Source organism: Callorhinchus milii, unplaced genomic scaffold (genome assembly GCF_018977255.1).
Source record: "Callorhinchus milii isolate IMCB2004 unplaced genomic scaffold, IMCB_Cmil_1.0 Scaffold1, whole genome shotgun sequence".
Classification (NCBI taxonomy): Eukaryota; Metazoa; Chordata; class Chondrichthyes; order Chimaeriformes; family Callorhinchidae; genus Callorhinchus; species Callorhinchus milii.
The window spans coordinates 97,963,513-97,989,693 of record NW_024704742.1 but is presented as its reverse complement, the minus strand read 5'-3'; the positions used below and the strand labels follow the sequence as shown (position 1 = coordinate 97,989,693).

The following is a 26,181-nucleotide window of genomic DNA, read 5'->3' as shown; positions in this document are numbered from 1 at the left end:
ATAAATTAAATGAACTATTGCTGCATATTTTCTGCAAGGAGCCTAGAAATGCCTAAAGAGGAGTAAACTATAAGGGTATGAGTAAAGCACAGATAAATAGGACTTAAAAGAGCCAGCACAGACACAATGGGCCAAATATCCACCTTTCTATGGTTCTCTGAAATCCTGAAATATCTTTTTGTTTCACTGGTAAATGCTCACAGGCAGCTCACAGCATCTTCCTGGGGTTCCATTTCTCAACTTAATAACATACAAAACAAAGTTAAAGAAAAGGGAACCAGGTCGACATGATGAAACCAGCCCTTCACTTACATAATTCATTGACGTTCAGTTATAATGCTGCACTATATTCTATTATATCTAGTTAGAGCTATTTTTAATTATGCATTTTAGTTTCCAAGATTGTCTGGTGAGGCTCTTGTTACATATTAAGGGTTAAGTTAGAGAACATTTGTGAACAAAATTGTTTGCTTTACTTCTGTATTGCAAATCCAGTTATTGCAGCACAGACCAAGCTACTGTTCTCTTCCCATTTCATGCCTCTACTTGCACTCATGCCTCTACTTGGACTCTATTCTGATGCTGGACATTTACTTCACGCTTTCTGTGACGTTGACATAAAAATGCATTATTTATTTTTAAGGTGGTTGTGCCTGTTGTGATCAGTTTACCCTTCTACCCTTTTTTCCTTTATTACCTGCAGAATTTTCTTTTTTCTTCTCCCCCCCCACCCCACCTCCACTGGCAAATTTTTAAATCTTAAAAAAACCCTGATTAAAAAATCTTTTCATTCACTTTAGTCCAACAGGGAAGGAATTACCATTATAGTTAAACTACACAATTTCCTTACCCTCTCTCCATTGCATCAATGTGAAAGCATGAAGAAATTCTATTTTTAACTTATAGTTTGAATTTGTAAGTGGAAATTTTTTAAACTGCAGAGCTAAATCATTTGAGGAGCAATGGAGTTGACACACTGATTAAAATTAAAGTAACTTGCAGTTATATAGCTTCCTTCACTCAGTGGTCAGGGTCAAAAAGGCATTAGATATGATGATCGAGGGGTTGTGCGGAGGAGGTGGTGAGTGGTGAATGGCACATTGGGATTATTTTTGGCCTCCAGAATGGCCTGGGAATAGAAAGCAGTTTTGGGATGGGTGATAGGTATGAAGATGTTTGAATCACATGTGCTGTGCTCGAGTGTTCAGGTTTGGGATTTAATAATAAATAATAATAATCCTTGCATTTGATATAGCACTTTTCACATCTTCTGGCCATCGCAAAGCGCTTCTCACAACTTACTGTAAAGTGAATTGACTGTATATTTGTGAGTGAAACGCAGCAGGCAATTGAGCACAGCAGTGTCCCACAAACAGTCATGGATTGAAGTGACCAATTTATTGCTGTTTTTTTTTTGAGGAATTATTAACCCGGAAAACCAAACGACTAACAACCGGGTTCCTACTTACTGCTAGGTATACAGAGATGTGTGGAGTAAAGAAACTTGCCCAACATTTTGCCCCACTGGGACTCAAACCCAGGTCTCTTGCTTGCGAGCAAGTGCTCTAACCGCTAAGCTACAGGACTCCACAATTCAAGGGAGCGTAGGATGCTGTTATACCGAGGGAGAGGGTGTCCTGGATTTTAGGGGGGCAGTGGAATTGAAAGTTGAGGAGAGATGATTGTTTAGAAGCTGGATAGCTGCATCAAGATTGAGTATAAGTATAATCAGCAAGTATAAAGCCAGAGCGGAGAAGGTCCGAGGATGAGAGGGCAATTGTAAGGGACTGGGGGAGAGCTTTTTCTAGGGGAAACAAAATAGTGGAGGGCAGGTGGATGCAAGAGGCGAGAATGATGAGGATGTGTTCAGAGATGGCTGGTCCATGGTGGACAGATCAGAGATGTTAAGCCCATGGGTAATGACCAGGTCCAGGGAGTGGCCAGTATTGTGGTTTGGGGAGTTTATGTGGAAGGTGAAGTTGAGGGAGGTGAGGGGGGCAGTGAAATCAGAGGAGATGGGTTAGTGGGAGTTAAGGTTAAGGTTTAAGTTGCCCATTATGTGTAGGCTTTCAGGACAGAAGCAGAGGGATGAGAAGAGATGTCTGAGAGGAAGGAGCTAGATGTATTCTTTGGGGTGGGGGAGCAGTAGACGAGGAGGATTTTGAAGGATAATACAGAGTGAAGAGCTCAGAGGGGAAGGAGCCAGAGGAATAGGAGGAATAGACTGAGAGAAGCTTGGGAAATGAAGTCCAGCCTGCTGCCGTATCAGTTGGGATGGGGGTGGAGGGGGGATGTATAACCATGCGGGGAGGGGGACAGGATCACCAGGGGACAGCCAGGTTTCCATGAGGCCGTGAATATTGATGTATTCATTCAGGATGAGATGGTGGATAGTAAGAGCTTTGTTAGAGGGGGAGCAGACATTTTGTAGGCAATGCAAATACGGACATTGGTGGGGAGGGGATTGCAGGATTTAGATTGTGGAAGAAAAGTGACTGGAGTCTGACCAGGGGAGAAAGTTGGAAAGGGTGTGAATGTGGATTACAAAGATGACAAAAATGTATAGCACGTAAACAGGCCATTCGACCCAACCAGTCCATGCCAGTGTGTACGTATTTACATGAGTCTTCACCCATTCCTTGGTCCTTCTCACACCCTACTATTCCCCTCTCCCTCAAGTGAAAGTCTAGCTTCTACCTGAATACATCAACACTATCTGATTCAACCTCTGCTTCAGACACGAGTTACACAATCTCACTACCTTGAACGTGAAGTTATTCCTCCCAAATCCTCTTTTAGATCCCCTAGACCCTCTCTTATACCTGTGTCCCCTAGTTATGGATGCCTCAACCAGTGAAAACAGCTTATTTATGTTAACCTTATCGAACCCCTTTACAATTTGAAATGCTTCTGTTGGATCCTCCCTTAAACTCTCTTCTAGCGAAAAAATACCTAACCTATCCAATCTATCCTGATAGCAGTAACTTATCATTCTTGTAAACCTAAGAGGTACTCTTTCCATTGTTGCTATATCCTTATAGTGTAGAGACCAGAATTGGACACAATATATCCTGTTTAAAGAGTGGAATTCAGGCCTAAATTTAATGTGTAACTGAGGCTGCCTTTAGTGACTTGACATTCATCTTCAAATAAAATGAAGGATGTGCTTTTCACAGGAAATGATTCATAGTGACCGCCAATACTTGAATACTTTCATGAAGAGAAATTGCTCTAACCAGCAGAATGAATCGTTGGTTGAGAAAGCTGATTTAAAATGAGTGATTTAAGGGCAATGGAACCATTGGAGTAATGCACTATGCGCGCACTCGCTACTAGCTAGCTATTTGCTTTTTATTTCTGAAACAAAGTCCAAATGTACAAAACCATATGCTTTCATAGATTCATAGAATGTTACAGCACAGAAGGAGGCCATTCGACCCATTGAGTCTGTGCCGGCTCTTTGACAGAGCAAGTCACTTTCACTAACCGCAATCACCAGCTTTCTCCCCATAACCCTGCAAACCTGTCTTCCCCAGATACCTATCCAGTTCTCTCTTAAAAGCTGTTATCGAATCGGACTTCACTGCCCTTTCAGGCAGAACATTCCAAATTCGAACAACTCGCTGAGTGAAAAAAATTCTTCTAACCTCCCCTCTGCTTCTTTTGGTAGATATCTTAAGACTGTGACCATGGGTCACAGACACACCTACCAGCGGAAACAGCTTTTCCTTATCTCACCTGTCGAAACCTTTCATGATCTTGAAGACCTCTGTCAGGTCCCCGCGTAACCTCTGCTCCAATGGGAAAAGTCCTAACTTTTCCAGCCTGTCCTCATAGCTAAGGTTCCCCATTCCTGGTATCATTCTCGTGAATCTCCTCTGCACCCTTTCCAGTGCCTTAATGTCCTTCCTGAAGTAAGGTGCCCAGAACTGGACGCAGTACTCCAGCTGAGGCCTAACCAGTGTTTTGTATAGATTAACCATAACCCCCTACTCTTATACTCTATGCCCCTACTAATAAAGCTCAGTACACCAAATGCCTTTTTTACTGCCTTATCTACCTGCCCCGCTACCTTTAATGATTCGCTTACTTGAACACCCAGATCTCTCTGTACGTTCACCCCCCTTAAGATTTCCCAACCTTTCAAATGACAGCAAAATTACTTGGCGCATTGGTGAGATATCATAATCCCACCAATCCAAGCAATGATGTGTTCAGGAGGGTAAAGAATGTACGTGATGGTGTTAATGTTGTTCCCTTCTGTTCACCAGAATAAACTGGGGGACACTGCCTTGCATGCTGCTGCGTGGAAAGGATATGCAGATATTGTAGAGCTGCTGCTTGCTAAAGGTAAGACTCATTGGAAAATCCTGCAGAATCTTCTGATGGTACTTTGCTTGTTTATCCTTGTCTCCTGCCCAAAATTAATCCTGATGTCCACACTTATTTTTCTCGCTCAGCTTCACTTGGAAGTGAATGGTGCTCTGTAAATTATATTGTGAGGAGCAGGCAAATTCTATATTTTGGGGGCATGCGGGATGCATTCGGCATCATCTCACACTTGACCAATGATATTCTAAGGGTAATTTGTTGCTGTGTAAATCGAGTGAATTTCATTCCAAGTTGTCAGTGGAAACTAGCTTGACTTGACAGGCAAGCTCATAATGTGAAAGTGGTACATGTTAATAAGTATGTAAAATCTGAGAGGAAGATGCTATCGGATTAAAGATGAATCCCTCTCAGATGTACAATAATTGATTGTGATGAAATGTTTGTAAATGGACAAAGCTGTCTGTTAATATATGAAATTTAAGGGAATTTGATATGGTTTGAGAGATGTAGGGGGCCAGAATTACTTTTGTCTCAATTTCAGCTACTGAAATTACATACTAGCTCAGAACCTAATTATAAACATAACTGGTGAAGAGAGTCCATCGTGTGGTATGGATTAATCCAATTTTATAGACTTGAATTGGAATATTCCTGTTGATTTTTTTTGCATTATGAATTGTATTCTGTTGTATGCGTTCTGATTTTTTTTCTCTAATGAAAGTAATATAACTGAAGTTTCTGATTGTGACTAGTCCGCCATCCCTTCTTTCTCTCCCCCCCACTCACACACACACACACCCTGGAATGCATTTTAAGTCTCAGTGCCCAGTTTATGACACACATAGCGCTTTCACACAATGTTGTATTGTTGTCTTACCCACTGTTTTCAACGGCCCCTCTCTGTGTTGCTATGGAAAATCAGGGTCCAGCAGATACTGAGTGCAGTGCTGAAGCAATGCCAAAGCTATTTTATTTTCTTCGAATGCGATTGCTGCTCCGGTAAATGAAGCATTAGCAAACGATTATGAGGAAACTTCTCTGTTTATTTCTGGAAGATAACATTAGAAATGTATGGCAGCAGCTAAAAGTTGTAATTAGGAGTACAGTACTTACTTAATTGTGAAAAAATCTTGCCTGACATTTAAATGTCATTGCCTATTCTGGATGGAATATCAGGAAATTATGTTTCTTAAAATGGATGAAAGCGGAAGGAAAAAAGGCAGCACATCAATGTGCTCTACAAACTGATCTCTTTCATATGCTTAATTTAGTCAATATATGCTCATTTGTGCACTTCTAACAAGGTAAGTGCTTTTTGATAATGGATTAAAGTGCTGTTCAGTAAAAGGTCATTGTGCTAATGATAGCTTGAAGTGGAGATATCTTGTTAATTGGAGTGTTGTATTGAACAGGCTAATTTTTCCTTTTAAGGTGCCATTTGAGTAGATGTTCTGTTTAGGCAAAAGTGAATCATGCTTAAATACAAGTCAACTCATGAAAATCGTATACGTAAATATGGAAAAAAAAACTTTGTACTAGTTCTAAATTACAAGTCGAATAAACAGTTACGTCATATTGGTTTCTTGGTCTCAAATAATCCCACATCCTACGCAAATCGGATCCTAACTCGAATTATTGCTACTGTATTACCAACTGCATTGATGAAGTATCGCATGCGCATTACTGCATTTGAAACACTAAAGTGAGGGAAACAAGGTCATAACCTGTTATCATGGTGCTCTATATTATAAAAGCCCAAAGATATCTTGAGGTACTCTACTTATTCTTTGCTTAAGAATGTCAAATGGATGTCTGTGTAATAGAAGGTCAACTTAAGAAAGCTTAAGAATGTCAAGTGGACATCTGTGGTAATTTTTTTAAGGCACTGGCTCTGAAAGCACAATTGTGGCAACGTAAAAGAGAAACTTAACTTTGCGAAAGTTTTATTAAGTTAACTGATATAACTTATGGGAGTTTGCCTGTAACTTGCACTTCGCATAAGTCGTATTAAATGTTATTATCCCGACTGATACAACTTGTGCGAGTTTAGCTATATTTCTTTGAACCAAAAAATGTAAATTTTAAAACAAATTTCCTTGTGTTAAGTAAGGTTTATTGATAAACACATTAGTGTAAATAAATGATGTGATTTACCCAAATAGATTTGTAGTCAGAAACATTTATTTTACCGAAATGCAGAGAGCATCGCAGAAAATTACCATTAACATTTTACATTTGCATTATAATGATGGGAAATAAAATGCAAAATGTTTTTTGACTGTATATTAAGTACTGTTTTCTGCTATCAAATCTGGCAATTGTAAAAATTTTCTTCTTGCCCTAGGTTGCAGAACAGACGTGCTAAACAATGAAAAAAAACTGGCCTTCGCTATGGCAACTAATGCACAATGTGCCTTTCTCCTTAAACAGAAATCCACGTCACGTAAGTACTAGAAGTTAGATGTACTGACTGCTTAAAACATCAACTTGGACTACTGGGAGTGTAGCAAGTCACTCTGGACACACATGAGGTGCCTCTGTCACACTCGAATTTTCATATTTGCAGTTCTTGTGTATAGATGAAAAGTTGACTCTGTTCCGAAATGTCATTGTCTTATTGTGATAATTCTGTCTTCAAATTGGACATCTGAACTCGCTCGCCTGGGATTTGTTGTGTAAATAGTTATCAATCCTCTTTAGTTTGCTTTAGTAGTTGTAGACCATATGTGTGATTGGATAGTTGTAGGATTTTTAATTTGCAAAGATTTAAATAATGCATTCCTGGGCACAAGTTCAGTTGCTGCAGCAGCAGGACTTTTTATTTAGCAAGGATTCTGGTAAGCTATTCCCTTTGTGTTGCAGAAATTATAGTGGTTGTATCTTGTTCCAACGTTGCTCTGATTCTGAACCTCTATTTCTTTCTGTTTTGTGTGTTGAGTGAAGAGGGGTAACAGGAGAGGAAAGGCAGGACAATGCTTACATCAAGGAGAAACTCACTGCACGCAGAACTAGTACATGTTGGTGTAGAAATCAACTTTCAGCAAGGCCTCAAGCTTATGAGTCACAATAGCATTCATGACTTAAGCACTGGATTTTTATAGTGCTTTAAAATGAAGAATAAATGTTGGGTAGATATGTTTCCTATATTAAATATTTACAGCTTTTAATTTGATTGGAAGGATGACTCATTGTGTCTCTAGACTAATGTAGGCAATGCAATGGTTATTGTCAGAGAAAGGTGCTGTCAGCAAATGTTTGTGAATTAACTGTTTGGGAGATCAGTAACTACCGTGTAATAGAAATGTTTTGTTAAGTTGAATTATACTTTATTTTTTGTATGCTTTGGAAAGGTTGGCGCTGTCAAGAAGCAGCTAGTCTGGAACTCTAGACTGCTGTATTCTGGAAGCAGCATTGTTCAGACTGTAATAATGATTGCATCCAGACAACACTGCAGTACAGAACCATTTCGCAGAATTGTTTTGTCCTGAACAGTGGTGCTTTATCACCGAAGTGCATCATAGGAGGACATTTGGTCTATCAAACTAAACTGGTACCAGCTGGTCCACTGGGCAAAATACTAAAATCCCAATTCCCTCCTCTCTCCCCCAGTCTTTTTCAATTGTTCTTCAAATGTTTTATCCATTTTTCTTTTAAGTGTTGGGTTAGAAGCAGATTATTTTGGAATTAAACTTTGACATGTATTGGCTTTTAATATTTTAAACTGCATTGGAAACGATTGTTTTGTGGATGCTTGAGGCAGGTTTAGCCTTGTTGGAGGTTTTGATCATTCTTTAATGCAGTATGTTTGATTCTATCATTTTTGTTTCTACTCTAATGCATTTTGTGACCTTGAACTTACCCAGGCTTGGCTGACTCAAGTACAGTGCTGGGGGAGTGCTTCATGTCAGAGGTGCTATCATTCAGATGGGATGTTAAACCAGGATCTTGGCTAGCCTTCTAAGTGGTTGTTAAAGATCCTACGGTACTATTTCAAAAGAGAATTGAATTTCTCTCAGTGATCCGGCTAATAATCTCCTAGTTAAAATTGTTCATTTCATGGCTGTTCATGCAATTGTGTGCAAATTGGCTACTGTGTTTGTCTACAAATTACACTGTAACTACACTTCACAGTAAATCCTATGAAGCACTTTGGGACGTCCTCATGATGGGAAAAGCATTATATCGTAAATAATAATCCTTGCATTTGATATAGCGCCTTATCATGTCTTCGAGGAGTCTCAAAGCACTTCACAGAATATACTGTAAAGTGAATTGACTGTATATTTTGTGGCCAATTGCGAACAGCAGTGTCCCACAAACAGTCGTGGATTGAAGTGACCAAATTTATTATTATTTATATCTATTATATCATTGTCAAATGTAAAGATTATTTGTTCTAGCACCTTGTCACGTCAGAATATCTCTGTGTTTCACACTACTAGCTAATTTGAAGCACAATAACTGTTGTGTTGGCCTAAGTGGCAGCCAATCTGCACCAGCAACATACCACTAAAAGCATTATAATGAATGAATGACCCAAATTTAGTCTGGTATTTTAGAAGATTTAAATGAGGGAGGGATATTGCCCAGGAGAAATCACGTATGCTCTTTGCACAAATGTAATCTTGGTGAAGCGGAGGGTTTTGAGATGAAGGAGGCAAGGGAGCGAGGTGAAGGGACTGTGGGATGGAGTTCCTTAGGGTGGGGGCAGAAGGGCTGAAGGCCCAACCGCGGATGGTGGGCAGGCGGAGGACATGGGGCAAACCAGAGCTGCAGAGTTCTGGAGTTCTCGTGCTTTCTCCCACGAGGAAATTAATGTAATTTTTAAATTTGTGGTCCTTTTAAATGTATTTTAACACTTGTGACAATCTCGTTCTATGAATCCATGTACCACATGGTGTTGTACATTAACAATGGGAAATTAATTTAAATGAATTTGATATAATTGAAGCACTCAACACCATCTTTTCGCCAGTGTTTAAGTACAGAGTACAGACCAGACTATCAGTTCTGATCATGTGTCTAGTGCTTTGTCTGTGAAAGTATTTTAAACCCCTGACCAATAAATCTCTTGTGTTCTCTGCATAACTCTTATCTACATTGTGGTTTATAGGAATAATTTTCAAACATAGTGGAAGTCACTGAGAAGTTGCAGAATCATTAGGCTTGTTCAAAGGTTTTTGTCGATTGAGAAACGGCACAGCATAGGAAAACACTTAAGTTGCACTATGAAGTAGTGTTTTTTTTCATTAGTCCCATATCTGCTTTGGGTATTGTTATTGTCCATGATGTTCCATAGCTTGTTCTATTCTTGGATCTGTTTTGGATATAAAGAGTTCATCACTTCACCATCAGTACTGGTTCAGGTTTAGCCTGTGTTAAACAGCAGAAGGAAGTTTTGACTATGTTCTCATTTCCTGTTGGCCATTTCATCGAGAGAAAGATATTGTATCAAGGTTACTTTTTTTTCTGCAACATGGGAGGGAAAATTGGGGTTGTTCTTCTTTTGGGAGCTTCTTGTGCAATGTTTCCCAGTGGACTTATACATTGCACTTACACTACATCTTTCAAACTTCTCAAAGTGCATCACAAAGACTATGGGGACGATCATGTGAGGAGAAAAGAAGGATGGGAAATTTGAGGTTATTGACTAAAAGCATGGTGAAAGAGATTAATGCTCGCAGAGGATTGAGGACTGATACCATGAGCATCCTCTCACCTGGAAAAGAGTACATGTCACAGTGCAAAGAAGAAAATAAATATTTTATTAAAGAAGTGGGGTAGAGGGGTGGAATTGAAATTTGTTTGAGAAACATTTTGCCTCTGTCTCATCAAAAACAAACTAAATTATTAATGTATTTTTGGCTGCGGTGCAAAAATGTTATTTCAATTTTCCAGTGAAAATTCTGAGGACCAGAATAGCTCCAAAGTGGAAAAGCACAAAGCTGTTTCATTCATTTTTGAAAAAAACTGACTTTAAAAACTGTCAGTTCTTTTTCAATCATAAAATATTTACATCTGTCATGTTTAGCATCTGTACTTTTTTTAAAAAGCCATCATGTCTTTGTTTGGTAGTTTCCTTTTGTCACACACCTCATGTCGTTTTCCTTCAGGCACCAGAATCTGGCAATATGTAAGGCTCGTAAAAATTGGCTTTTACGTTTTCTGACTTTCGTTGGATTTTTTTTAACAATTTTTGCACATGGAGGACAAATCATTCGTAATACTTTATCCACATTTATTGCCTATATAAAACGTGCATGCTTCAGACATCTGTTGAACCCACTGCATGCTGTTTCTAGGGCTCTACTTGTGTTTTAATTAACATTTTTTTCTCAATTCTTGTCCTTTGGACATCATATGAAAACAATTTTTAACCAATGAAAATGTATTTGTGTCGGATTGTGAAACATTACGTAAAAAAAATTGATGTTTACCAATTTCTTCCCCCCAAATCCAGGCAGGTTGTATACTTAACGAATATGAAAGGCCTTCTTTGCTCTAGGCGTACATTAACAGAAATCAATTTGAGTTAATTTCTCAGTGCACCTGATCTTTCACACAGTGCTGTGCCTTGCATTTCAAACCATTTGGATTTCTAATTTATTTTGTGCGGGATTGATTTTATAGACTCAATAAATTGATGGTGTAATTAATCATTCCAAATGAAAACAACCATTTTGACCACATTGCATAATTTGTAAAACTCCTGTGTATTTTACAGCACTCTCAAATTTTGGTATCGTTAAAGTTTGCAATGGTATTTTCATAGTCCGCTTTATTGTGAGTAAAGGAAATTTTCTTCTTTTAAAAGGCTCTGTAAAATTAGCATGGCAGGCATGTTGTACTTTTTTAAAGTAAAAAGTAATGCACTTTTCTGTCAGTATTTGTCTGGAAAAACAATTGCAGTTTCAGATTTTGATCAGTATATGTCTGTCCCCATCCTCTGAAACTCGAGACCTTCCTCTTTGACTGCTCTCCTTTCGGCTGTTTTTTTTACCCCTTGGCCCACTCCCAGCTTAGTGCAGTTTTGATAAATTCTGGCCAAACTATGGCCCGCAGACCAGTTCCCGCAGTGCCTGTAACCCGAGGTCACCGATTTAAAATAGTTGTTAAAAGAAACAGGTGAGGTGAGGAGAAATTGTTTCACAGAGCGAGTTGTTCGGATCTGGAATACGTTGCCTGAAAGTGTGGTAGAATCCGATTCGACAACAACTTTTGAGAGAGAAGTAGATGATTATTTGAGGACAACAAGTTTGCAGGGCTATGGGGAGGGAGTGGGGTTGATTTGGATGCTCTTTTCAAAGAGCTGGCACAGACACGATGGGCCGAATAGCCTCCTCCTGTGCTGTAAGATTCTATGCATATTTTTGAGCATAAAATCTAAGCCTAATTTCTGTTTAAAATTACTTCTAAGCTTTTAAGCATGGAGGAACAAGCCGAAATTCCCCAAAACATGATTTTGGCTATTGCAGTAAATTAAAAGACGACTGTGATAGGCAAAGTCGTGTTAAAGTGTGACATGCTTTGGATAGCACTGGGAGCCTGGTTTGAGCTTCAAAAGTGACTTTAAAGGATTTTGAGTCTAGACTCATGTCATTCATCAGAAATGCAACCACCTGAACTGCCTTAATTAAAAAAAAATAATAATTTGGTAACTCAATCCACGACTGTTTGTGGGACACTGCTGTACACAATTGACTGCTGCATTTCACCCACAAATATACAGTCAATTCACTTTATAGTATATTATGTGATGTACTCTGAGATGTCTAGAAGACGTGAAAGGCTCTGCATCAAATGCAAGGATTATTATTATTGTATCATCTTCTATGCTTGTAGTTCAGATTTACTGTTGATTTAACAAAATAAACTGTCGTTTTCATCATTCCTAGTGGATCCTATAATATTTCTATTTCATATAGTGCCTTATATTGTAGAAATCTAGGAGGAAGAGAAGGCCATTTAATTCATCGAGCCTGTTTTGCCATTTCTCCACCATATCCCACTTCTCAAGTCTCTGTTTACCTTTTAAACATCAAAATCTATTTATCTGTATCCTGAGGCACTGCATTCTAATTTTCAGATGATGTTTCCATGTTTTGCCTTCCTTTACCAGAGGGAAGTGTCCTTTTATGCTCCAACTTTTCAATTCACATAAGAATAAGAATAATCCTTGAATTTGATAAAGCACCTTATCACGTCCTTGAGACGTCTCAAAGCACTTCACAGAATATACTGTTAAGTGAATTGACTGTATATTGTGTCGGTGAAATGTGGCAGCCAATTGCGCACAGCAGTGTCCCACAAACAGTCATGGATTGAACGACCAAATTATTATTAATTAATTTATTTTTTTAAAGGGATTACCCCTTCTCTCCCCCCCCCCACTCGGAATAGGTTCCTACTTGCTGCCAGGTAAACACAGGCGTGTGGAGTAAGGAAACTTGCCTAACATTTCACCCTGCCGGGAACAAACCCAGGTCCTTTTATTAGTAAAACCAGAGGACACGGCCTGCAATTGAAGGGGGTAAATTCAGAACAGATCTACACAAACACTGTTTTAGTGAGCGTATAGTGAAGCTGTCGAACAGACTCCCGAGGGAGATAGTTGAAGCAGGAAGTTTTGTTCTTTCAAACACAGATTAGATAGTTTTCTTTTAGGAAATAATGTTATGGGACGTAGTACATACATAGGTAGCTCAGGACATATGTGTATGCAACTGCCAGGAAGGCGGAAGGCGAACTAGATGGACCTTGATCTTTTTTTGTCTAGCATTCTTTATGTTCTCTCGCTTGCGAGGTGAGGCCTCTAACCACTAGGACTCCACATGTACTATGAGCATCTGCATCTGTGAGCCTGCAATTTAAAATGATTCTTGTTTTCATTTCAGAAATCATAAGGACTGCAAGTAATGCAGAGGAATACCTTGACGATGAAGACTCAGACTAAGTTGTCTATCTTTTTGCAAAAAAATGTAATGACAACATTCCCCTGGATTTTTTTATCTCCATTTTGCTTGAAGTGTCCTTTAACTGTAAAAGAATATTTATGCATTTCACTAATGCATTGCAGGATTGTGATAGTCCAGAACCTTGGCATTTATTTGTTGTGTATCTGGTTTCTGTTTCACTGTTTATGGTGACCAAACATAAATAAAAATGTGTTGTTTGGCCTTGCAATCTTACAATTGAAAAATATGCTTTGTATTATATTAAGTTGATGCCAATTGGATCAGTTGAAAGCATACTTTCAACTTTTAAAACTGCCTATCATAAAATTGAAACCTGTCAAGCTGGGTAACTTGAATTTGTTTCTTTTTTAAACAAAAAATTATCTCCATTACTGGAAATAATCTGACTGGAGGACACTTCCAAGTGTAATATATGCAATCGGGCAATCACAATAAATTGCTTCTAATCTGACTACAGTGTTTAAGAATAATTTTATAAAAAATCTCTTTTCCACCAAAGCTGGTGTTTCAATATACAGTATTTGAGCAATCTGTTATGGGAGTCTGCATTTCACTCTTTCCGGGGTTTGTACAGTCATTGCCATGCAGTCTGAGCTCGGTCCTCGTTTAGCTAACGAGACAAACCAAAGTGAACATTTATTGTCCTCCAAGCCCAAACGACTTTGTCGTCTCAGTGGCAAGTCGCATAAACTTCTTGATTATTTATGTAACAGAACTTTTACAAAGTTATTATGAACTGAATCTTTCAGGCAACGGGATCCATCATGTTCCAGTATGATGCAAAATTTACGAATCACAACAACGTGACAATGAGATATACAAACCGTTTTTGTACTGCCTTAATTCTATCATGTTTGGGTGCCTTGTGGAAGTGTTACTACTCATGCAACCTACTGTAAAGAATTGAAGTCCTGAGAGAACTTTCTTACTGGATACAGACTAGGTGAGAATTTAGTATCAGAGGGTTTGGTCTTGAAGTTGCTTGAGTACTTGATCTGAGCTGAGAGGATTCTCAAATTAGTGGACAGTGAATTATTAGGGTTTATTTACCTTTGGATTGACTGGGATTTTACTGTACATTCTGACCAAACACCTTTATAGCAGAAACCAAAATACCTGATTAAAAATGAGGAAAAATTGTTTCTTTTAATTGACTGGGTCACATTGCCATTCTTAGTCCCATTAAGTAGTTATTTCACAACAAGTTTTTGTTCACAGTAAGGTAGTCAAGCAAATCCTCAAATATCTTGAACTGTGAAGTGCTCACATTTGCATATGTGGAGATCAGCAAGTAAACTGAGCTCATGGTAATAGTCTGAATTTTGAATGATGTGCCTGTCTGGCCTTTCTCTTGCTGGCCATGCTAGACATCCACTGTAGCAGCACAAGTCACAAGCTTTGCTATTTCATGTTTTTTAAGAAGTTATTATTTTTAAAAATGTCCCCCTCCTCCACACCCTCTATTTGAAAATAGTTCATGTCGTCTTCCCCTCTCCTCACTCTGGCCATTTTTCAATGAAGAGAGTAGGCCACATGATATGCTACCAAACCTCTGCTAGTTTCTCTCTAACTACTGCAGGTAAGCTCTCTCCAAATGCCCAGCAAAGATTTGAAGCATGCAATCTTCTTAGCTTCACTACGTGGGCTGAGAATTTAAAAAATATAGTGCATATCAACTTTGAGTTCCAATGATTAAATCATGCAATAAACATTTTTTTTACTTAAATTAACATGCCATTTAATCAAATCAGTGGAACTGCTAAGTTTGTATCATTTATCTAGATTAAGAACAACAGAAAAATTATCAATTCATGATCTTAACTGCTGCAAAAGTAGTTGAATTTGGGAAAATTGTTCATACTCTGAACTTTCACTTCTGCTTGACCAATGCATTTGATAATGCAACTCTGTAAATTATTGCTGCAGTGTAACTAATATTTTTGGAAAGATGAATAACTTCTAAAATATATATATATTTGCATACTAAATGTCCTTTGCAGCTTTTGAAATTACTTTTTCTGTCAAATTTCTGTCTGATTTTTTTCTGTGCATTTTGAATAATGAATACTAATTTAAGGAATGTATGGAACCCCAGAGCTGTTCTTCATACCCTTCTTGGAATAATAAACTTTTTTGTAAATCACGTGTGTTTTCTTGTCATATACAATACAAATAATCAATACAGTTTGAAGTATCTAAAAGGCACACGTAAAGGTCAGTAAATTCATCAAGAAATGATGTGGTTCATCTGATAACCCAGTTGAAAGTTGATTTTCAGTGGTAACAATCCACAGTACAAGGCCCTGCCATATGGTTAAGACTGTGAGGAAGATACAATTTCAGGGCGTTTGGGGTTAAAGCACATTAACATAGTTAATATTTCTGGGAACACTCAGCAGGTCAGGCACCATCTATGGAGAAAGGAAAGTGAGTCAACGTTTTGGGTCCACGACCCTTCGTTAGAACCGGGGCATGTTGGGGTGGGGGGGGAGAGAGGCTTTTAAGGACTAATAGAGAGGGGGGAGACGGGGCTCTCTTGTGTTTTGTTAACATAGTTCTGTATCACTGGAGCAGTACTGACCAAACCTATTTTAGTATAAACACTTCTGCTTGCCCTGTTGTCTCCTAATTTCTGCCTTTTTAATTTTAGTTGTAACTTTACTCTGTAGGACCATAGAAATTTACAGCACAGAAGAAGGCCATTTGACCCATCGTATCTTCCAGCTCCCTCAATCCACTTACCTGCCCTTTCTCCGTAGCTGACTTTGTTTAAGATATTCATCTAGTTCCCTCTTGAGGTCCAATATGGATTTTGTCTCAACTACCACTCCCAGCATTCCGTATCTTAACTATTCTAACCTCCCCATTAATTGCTAGCTATATCTTCAATTGATGCCCTCTAGTTACTGACTCACTGACCAGTTTAAATAATTTCTCCCTATTGACTCTAAATCAAAACTCAAGAAATTATGAAAACTCATAATTTGAGGGTCACCCATCAACCATCTTCCAGTAAAAAAAAAAGTCCCAGTTTCTCCCGTTTCCACTCGCAGGCCAAAACACTCACCCTGGGAATCATCCTAGTAAATGTGCACATCCTCTATTGCCCTGACATCTTTCCTAAATACTGGACATGGTATTTTAACTGGTCTAACTATCTACATTAAACAGGCCACCCATTGTGTCCACCTAGTGCTGGCTCTTTGAGTAATCCATTCAGTCCCATTTGTCTGCCTTTTTCTCATACCCCTGAACATTGCTCCTTTTGCATACTGACTTTTGTAAGCTCAAATATATTCTGCCTCACCCAATATGCAAGGATCAGTCAGTACATAGTATTAAACCAGGTATGCATACAACAGTAAACCAGTTACATACACGTCATGAAAGCTGTATACACAAGATTAAACCTAGCTGTGTGCACAGCAGTGAAGCAACTTATTCCATCAGCTGCAATGCCCATGATGCTGCCCTCCAGGATTGTGCATGTGTGTGTGTGGGGGGAGGGGGGAGAATAAAAGATGAATTTAATGAATATGGGATTATATCATGTTGAGTAATGGATGTCCATGGGATTTGTTTGCAAATGTAATTGCTTGCTACAACCGTGTAAGGCCTTGAGGTTCTATAAGAGACTGAGGCCAAAAGTAATTTGACTCCAACATTAACCATCATTAATCACACCATAGTGAGGATGAGCAAGAAATCCACTGACGAGAAGAACAAATTTTGTGCTACACATACATTTCTAGCTCAATTGATATATGACATTTTTTAGATTCAAACATTAAACTGGGTGTGTGTGGGCAGGGGGGAGAGAAGTTAGTGTAGGAAGGAAACTTAAGTTAAAAAAAAAACTTTTCCCTCCCCACCGCCACTTTTGTTTCTGAACAATTTTTTGACTAAACCGCAAGCCATTTGGGAGTTTATTTTTTCCAGAATGGTTGTATTTTAGTCCATGGTTGTCACACGTCTGAACAAAGCAGAATGTCAAACTGGATTTTCACATTTTCACTAACCTTCAAAGTGTTTGCACCTCAAATGCTTGCAGGCTCCTTTAGAACATGCAAAACCATGCAAGCTCCAAATGCCAGTGTCAGGAAGTCAAACAGATATTTTCAGAGAAATGTATTGCTCCACCAGGCAGAATTTTGACAATTTAGATACCTTCAGCTTTTCAATTGCACATTTTGAATCAATCATTCACTGCAAAATCCCATTGTATCGGCTGACACATTTGGCAGCCACGACTGGGTAAGTGATGTATCAGCTTGGCCCATTGGTAGCACTCTTGTATCTGGATTCAGGGGTTGTGGGTTCAAGCCCCATGTCACTACTTAAATTTGCAAAGTCTAAGCTGACACTCCAATGCAGTGCTAAGGGTGTGTTACTATGTCGGACCTGCAGTCCTTGAAACAGGCCTACTTCAGGTGGACGTTAAAAATCCCATGGTACTATTCGAAAAGAAAAAGGAATTTCTCCTGGTGCCCTGACCATCAATCCCAAAATAAAATTGATCATTATATAATTATTATATTATAACAATTATTATTTATTATATTAATACTAATATATTAATGGTATTATTTGAATGATTGTTTAAATATTGATTATTAATTGCAAATAATATTAATATTAAAATGAATAGTGATATGATTCCTTAATATATTTTTATTAATTTAAATTATTAATATAATGATAAATGAATAATTAAAATAAACTAGCACAGAGTTGTTTTGCTGCAAAAAAGCTAAAGCAAATACCTATTGTGATGCTATTTGAAAAATGAAGAATTATAATTAGATTATAATGACATTTACACATCTGTGGACACTTTTTGGTAGCTGATATTTTGACTGCTTTCTAAAGGATTTCCAAAGCATTCCTATCAACACATTCCATAAGCAGATTGTTTTATTTGAAATGAAAAATGTTCAAAGGCAGCAATGTTCTCAAGTGCAGATTCTTTCCTCTAAACCCTCCCCCACCCCCCTCCACAGTGGTTTCCTACATGTTAGGAAATGGCCGAGGCCTGCCTTGCTTTCTCTGAGTTTCATGGCAGAGAATGCTTACACAACACCAAGTTGTGTATGCACAAGAAAGGAAGTGAATTTTAATTGGCAGGAAGCAGATGTTCACCTGCTATAAATACAGTACTCATAAATGGGAGGCAGTTAGGATGAACTGGTCAGCACAAAGCCCGGGAGATACACAGAATGGCATTTCCACACATGCAATAAAGCTTGTCTCACATTTCAGAATTCGCTTGCACTCTCTGATTTTAGTGCAATGTTAAATCCAGCACAATATAATATTCAGATGTTGTGCACTAAAACCTTTAATAGACTGCAGTATGTCACCCAGGATAAGTTGCACGCACACTCCATATCAAAGTGTCATGGCTTTAAATTGTGAGATGTATAACTGACTGGGGGAAATGTCACGGCCCTTTCATATCCATAAAACAGATTGAAGGTTTAAATAATACAGAAATGTGTGTTATATAGGTGATTCCCATTCACTGTATAGCTCAATTTGCTACAGATGTGCAGTCATTTGCCAGAATGTTTCATTTAACAGGAATACCCAGCTAGCCTGAAATGTCCAACAACAACAAATTGCATTTATATAGCACCTTTCACAATGGGAGGACGTCCCAAGGCGCTGGACAGTCAAGGGTTTGCACCTGAGCTGAAGTTGGAATCAAGAGGAGTGGAGGACAGGGGGTGGGGATGGGAGGTTGATTGAAGGCACGGTCCAAGAGGAAGGTCTTGAGTGAGCCAGAAAAGGAGCTTGAAAAGAGCTATCCAATTCACTCCCACTCCTCTGCTCTCTCCATAGCCCTACAAACTTGTCCTCTCCAAATAATTATCGACTTCTCTCTTAAAAGCTGTAATCTAATTGGCTTCCACCACCCTTTCAGGCAATGCATTCCAGATTCGAACAACTCGCTGTATGAAAAAATATCTCCTCACCTCCGTTCTTTTTTTAACAACTATTTTAAATTGGTGTCCTTGGGTTACCGACCCACCCACCAGTGGAAACAGTTTCTCCTTGTTCACCCTATTGAATCATCTCATAATTTTGAAAACTTCTATTAAGTCTCCTCTTAACCTTGTCTGCTCCAAGGAGAATAATCCTAGCTTCTCCTGATAACTGAAGTCCCTCATTGCTGGTACCATCCTGGTAAATCTCCTTTACACCTCTCCAATGCCTTGATATCCTTCCTAAAGTGTGGTGCCCAGAACTGAACACAGTGTTTATAAAAGTTCATCATAACTTCCTGACTTTTGTATTCTATGCCCCTATTTATAAAGCCTAGTATCCCGTATACTTTTTTTTAACAGCTTTATCTACCTGTCGTGCCACCTTCAAAGATTTACTTATATGAACCCCCCGGTCTCTCTGTTCCTTCACCCCCTTTAAGATTGTAAAATCAGCTTATATTGCCTCTCCTCATCCTTCCTCCCAAAATGCAGCACTTCACAATTATCCACATTAAACTTCATCTGCCACGTGTCTGCCCATTTTACCAGTCTGTCTATGTCCATTTGCAGTCTGTTACTATCCTCCTCACTGTTTACTACTTTTCCTTAGCATCATCTTCAAACTTGGAAATTGTACTCCCTATCCCCATGTCCAAATCATTTATATAGATCAAAAAGAGTAGTGGTCCCAATACCGACCCCTGAGGGACATTACTGCACACTTCCCTCCAGTCAGAAATTCTAACAACTGTTCACCACAACGTTCTGCTTTCCCAGCCAGTTCTGTATCCATGCTGCCACTGTCCCTTTAATACCGTGAGCTTCCATTTTGCTTACAAGTCTCTTATGTGGCACGTTATCAAATGTCTTTTAAACATCTGCATAAACTACAATAACTGCACTACCTTCATCCACCCTCTCCGTTATTTCATCAAAAAAACTCTTATCAGGTTTGTTAGACATGATTTGCCTTTAACAAATCTGTGTTGGCTGTCCTTTATTAACCCATATGAGACAGACCGAAAAAACGTAGCAATGATCCTTCCATTTCATGTAACATTGTAACATCAAAATAGTTCAGAGGGAATTGATTTAAATTGTAGTGACTGTGTGTTAGTAGGGGAATATTAGCAGCCAATTTCCCATGAAGTGAATGAACAATTTTATCTGTAAAATTGTTGTCCAGACCTCACTCCTGGGCAACACCTCCCATATACCTCCAAAATTGCAGAGCTCCCCAGTATTCAAGTTTGAGTCCCAAAGCAAAGAGCTCAAAGTCCTAAAGTAGGGCTGGAACCCACAACCTTCTGCTTCAGTAGTAAAAGTGTTACCAACTCAGCCAAGCTCGCACCCCAACTGAGCTGAGCTGACACCCATGGTTTCACCTATCAAAATGTTTTTAAATGGTCAGGCTCCCCTTTTATTTTCTTGTGTTATGTTTTATCTTTCCTACGGGCTAGCAAATGAAAGGATGGGGGAATATTGCCCCCTATTTCTTCATGTAAACAACCATTAATAGAAAGTCAAATTACCAACAATTATGTTTAAAACGCAAAGAATTAACCCGCCTTTTTATTGAGAATTAAGGGGTGGAGTAGTGTTGCGTCAACCAGTTCAACAGTTCCAGTTAGATATCTATCACCTGATCTTGAGTAAAAGTGAAAGTGAGATTCATGGCATATTTTATGTCAGCTGAGAGTGTATTGTGTCACATGCATTTGTGAGGACTCAGAGGTCATGATGCACTCAATCACTGTCTGGATTCATTTGTACTCTTTGGAGTAATAAAGCTATAAAAATAAGCATAAGATTTCTGCCAGGTGAATGAAGTGTGTACTGATTTAATTGCTTCAACTCCTCTCAACTACTTAAAAGATTCACAGGGTACCAAGTTTTATAGAAATTATAGAATCATGAAAAGTATATAACAGAGGAGGCCATTCCACAAGTGCTCCCTCTGAAGCTATCTATTTCTTTTTTGTCCATTCATGTTAATGTTATTTTTTTCCCAAGTGCTTATCCAGTTCTTTTTTAAATGCTTTGTTATCCAGTTCCACTTTAAATGCTCAGTTTCAACAGCCATTGATGGTAAAGTATTTATATATTCTAACCCCCTTCTGCATTAAAAAGAACGTTCTACCCCCATTTATGTTGTATTGTTCAATTTAAGTATAATTCGATAAATCAACTAGCAGTGGGATAGGTCTGAGTAAATGTGAGTTGTCTTTTTAATTCTAGAAAATCATTCAATTAATGAAGTTTCCATCAAATACTTACGTTGTATTTTGTCCAATGCCTTGATTATTAGTCGACAGATATGACCTCTTGTCTTTGTGGGCAGTATAGCTTAACGTTCTTGTTAAATTTTGCATTGAGCAAACCACAAAGCTGATTTGCCCAGTCAAGTTTTACAGACATTTTCAAAATCGATATGTGGTTCAAGATTGTTTTAACTTGAATATTCAGCAGGACACTTAATACAACAGGGTGGAAGAAGAAAAGGAAATATCCATGTTAAACACTGTAATTAAGACAGGCCCATGTAACAATTTGCTGATATAGAATCCTACAGCAAATGTAGGTATTGTATCTTTCCACTGGAGCTATCGACTCTAATCCTATTCCCATGCTCTTTTCTCCCCTGTCTTTCAATATTATTTTGTTGAAATATTTATCCAATTCCCTTTTTGATTTAGTGTTGACTTAGCCACAAGTTTGCAAGTGAACAGCTTTCACAATGTTGTCTGCCTCAGAAATGTTGATGCACTCACCAAAATTCTTTCAACAGGAAGGAGGTAGTTGACCTCAAATAATGACAATCTCTACCAGAGCCGAGTGGGTGTAAATCTGAACCATGAGCCTGACAAAGTATTCTATACCAACCTCTTGAGACAAAGGCCTACACACTGTTAATATTTCTGAAAATATTCACACCAAATTATCTTTGTTATGAAATATTTTTTAACCTTCCAAAATACATAAAGCATGATTCACTGGCGATAGACAGCACTGTACAACATATTACAAGTTAATATGTGGTGGGGTGAGAGGAAATCACATTTTTTTATGATACACTTTAACCAACTGTCAGCAAGTGATGGTTAAAAACCTGGATATTTCATACCTTCCCCATGAACTGTAAAGGCGATTGACACAGAGTACTTGAACAACTTTCATAATGTTGGCTCCCATGAAGCACTTCTGCAATCTAGGCCCACAATCACCATTAACCAAGAAATGAAAGAATTGATGTTACAAACCTCGAAGGAAATATGTGAAATCTTCGTAAATGAGCTACAGCATGCACGCCGAGATAATACTATCTTAAATGCTATATGCAGTATATAAAATATCCTCAACAAATTGGCTGTAATGTATTTGGTTTCATGATGTAGAATATCTGTCACTGAATCTAAGCAAGATAATGTAATGTGTACTTATTGTATGGCATCTACTAAGTAATGCATATATTAACTTGTTAGGATGCAAAACTATTACACTTTCTCTTGACTGAAGACCCTGTCAGATCTATAGTTATTCAGTGGGGAACCTAAAAGTATACACAATTTACATTATACAGTGCCTTTCACATTAGGAGGACATTTCAAAGCGCTTCATATTGTTGGAGGGTGCCCGGGCTGGGGGGTGGGATCCAAGGAGGCAAGAACGGGCCCAAGGCCTAAAACTAAACTGAAGCAGGTTAACTCCTGCTTATAATTTCAACTGTCTTAATTTATCTGAAGATTTTTTTCCAGCCTATGATTCTTTAATAAAGAGAACCAGAGGGATTTGTGTTTTCACGATGATGTGAATTTAACCACCAGAAGATGGCACAATTGGGCTGGTGCTGTTGAGATGCTCTTCCTGTATAGTACAAACCAGGGCGCAGAGATCACAGGTACTGTATTTCTCAGTTCACATGAAAGTTTGCACAAATATATTGTGGCATCATTTAAATTTTGGAACCATCTAGATGAACCTCAGTGGTCTGTCCCTATCCTATATATTCATATATTCCTAAATTAATTCATCCAGGAATTTTCCAAAACATTACAGAATTGATTTTGTTATCCAGTGTCCTGGACCGGTCTCATTCTCTCTCTGAGCTTCGCTAAGTACTAGGAAATGACAATTTTCAAGAGTGCCTTCTTCTGTTTTTTTTCTCCTAAGATAATTAATTCCCTTCCAAGTTGAAATGGCCTGATTGGAGCACTTTAACCAGGCACAATCCTTCAACAACAACAAGATTACATTTGTATAGTGCCTTTCACGTCAGGAGGACGTCCCAAGGTGCTGGACAGTGTACAGCATTTCAGACCCGAGCTGGGGTCGGGGGGGGGAAAGGGAAGGGAAGAGGGGTGGCTGATGGCATGGTCGAAGAGGAGCGTCTTGAGGCGGGACTTGAGGGAGGCTAAGGAGGGGGCGAGGCGGAGTGATTGGGGGATTATTATTGTTATTATTATTATACATTTTTTTTAGTTGCTTTCTGGCTCACACTGCAACTGAGCTGGGAGGCTGTAGTAGCCTGCTCTAGGGTAGTCTGCTCATAGATCTCCAAGTAATGTTGCTTGCAGCTTGTCTCTAAGGACCCAATGGCCAGTTAAGAATAGAACAGCCGGGATGCTGGACAGTGAACACTCTTCTCAATGACTGAGAAACTGACTCCACTGAGCACTGCACTTTCTGGCTACCATTTGTTTCGCTTAGTAAAAGGCCAGTCCTGCTGTTGGGTAAAAAAAAATGAGGATTCGCTAAATATAAAATGAAGATGTACATTTTTCTAATGAATAGCCAACAAGAGCTCAATCTACAGCCACATAATAGTGTTATGGTAAGTGAGTGAGAATGCGATTTAGAAGACGTCAAAGGTTAGAGGAGTACTAAATGTGTGCCACTGAGGCTATAGTTTCATGTCGCACAATTGCTTGACACAGGAAACCAGCCACAAGTGTGACAGTGCTTAACCTGGTTGCTAGGCAAGATTTCCCATGGAAACGGGGTGACTCATGTCAGGGGAAGAAAGGCACATCAGCTGTGTCGACTTGGTGTGAGCAAGTCTGTCAGCTGATAACAGAGCAAGATTGGAGCGAAACAGCTGAAGAGCTCCAGGCTGGTCAGCCCAGTAAAAACCCTATCCTTTCATCCAGCTCAGACACAAATTTCTTCCAGAATTATCATATAAAAAGTGCTTTTAAGACCCTTCAAGCATCAAATAAAGCCAATTTTCTTTGTTCTGGCCCAAGTAATCCATAAAAGGAAGAAAGGAGGAAGGATGTTGGTGTATTGTTAGTTTTTTAGTCATTGAACAATCCATTCTCTTTGAAGGCTCAAAGTGTGAGATTTAGTGAATCAGTTCTTCTCCCTTTCTAACCAAACAAACCAGTGGACTCTATTATGCACTGGGCTGACCAGCCTGGTGCTTCTCAGCTGTTTCCCTCCAATCTTGTTCCGTTTTCAGCTGACAGAGACTTACTCGCACCAAGAAAAAACATATGCAATTATTGACTGTCATGCAAATGCAAAAATACTATATGCAGATCTGAGTAGAGATGGAGGATAACATATTAAACAGGCACTTTCATCATTAAAAGTGTATGGCAAATCTTTTGCTTTGTTTAGAGTAGGAGACATATAACAGACATATAAGAGCTACATATACTTAATATAATAAAACAGGTTTATGAGAACTTTTTCATGAAAATGTCCTTTTAAGATTAAAAAAANTTGAAACCATGACAAAAGTGATAAGCATCACAATGGGAAATGTCAGACAATTCAATTTAACCATCTTAAAATGCTGTTGTTTTCTCAGTTTAAGGAAAGGAACACAAATGTGTTTGAGGTCATTCTGATAACTTACAACACAGCAAAATTACAGATGATAATAAATAATAATATTTGTAAGTGATATATCACAGTGAAGTATCTCAAAGTGCTTCACTTTGATGAGATGAATGGCCACAGCGATGAGGTGTAATGTGTATTGGTGAATTTTGGATGGCCACATCACCAAAAAAACGAACCTCCTGACTTTCATAGAAGCAGTATGATTAGATCATTGCAAGGATTGTTGTAATTATCTGAATCAGAACCTGCAGACAGAGCTGGAGTTCTTAACAATTCTTCTGAAGGACATTACAATCCATCCAACAATTCGACACTCCTTCATTACTCCTCCATGTCTCCCGCCTGAACTGCCCTACTCCATGTCTCCTGCCCAACCCGCCCTACCATCGGTGGCTGGGCTTTCAGCCTCTCGGCCCCCACACTCTGGAACTCCGTCCCACAGTCCCTTCACCTTGTTTCCTCCCTTGCCTTCTTCAAGGCCGGTCTCAAGACCCTTGTCTTCGACCGTGCCTTTGGTTTCCCTCCCACCTCTCTGCCTTCCCTTACCCCTACACCAACCCTCCCCCGTGCTCGGGCCTCGACACCTGATTGTTCAGTGCTTTGGGACGTCCTCCCGACGTGAAAGGCGCTCCATAAATGTAATTTTGTTGTTGTTGTTGTACTGCACTGGAGTATTACCTTAGATCATGATGTAGTAAAATGAAAATCACTGCTGTATTTAGAAGAAACCAAATGTTATATCTTATAAACCAAAGCAACTACTGAAATGAAATACAACCAAAAGTGAAAAAGGACTGGGTCAAATTGTAACAAGCTGCCTTTTCATCTGTGGGATCTCAATCAAATCTATCTCCCTTTTAAACACTTCAATTGATTCTGCATTTTCACCCTTCCCCGACGAGCAGACAGCCTGGATATTATTCTATTTACTCCTTATGGGTTATTAAAACACATTAGTTCCATCCACTTGAACCGTCCTGAATTTAGCAAAAGTGCTTTCTGTGTGCATTCTGTAATGCAGTCTGATGTGATATTTAACC

At 38.8% G+C, this 26,181-nt stretch overlaps 1 protein-coding gene across 2 annotated transcripts in view; it reads left to right on the top strand.

Annotated features, from left to right (window-relative positions):
- Window positions 1-15,450, top strand: part of ostf1 (osteoclast stimulating factor 1) — a 33,559-nt gene extending 18,109 nt beyond the window's left edge. For both annotated transcript variants that reach the window (XM_007899377.2, XM_042333726.1), the window contains exons 8-10: window positions 4,272-4,350; window positions 6,677-6,775; window positions 13,227-15,450. In XM_007899377.2, coding sequence (XP_007897568.1) covers window positions 4,272-4,350; window positions 6,677-6,775; window positions 13,227-13,285 — 237 coding nt within the window. In that variant the 3' untranslated portion in view covers window positions 13,286-15,450. The remainder of the gene's footprint in view (window positions 1-4,271; window positions 4,351-6,676; window positions 6,776-13,226) is intronic.
- The last annotated feature ends 10,731 nt before the right edge of the window (window positions 15,451-26,181 follow it).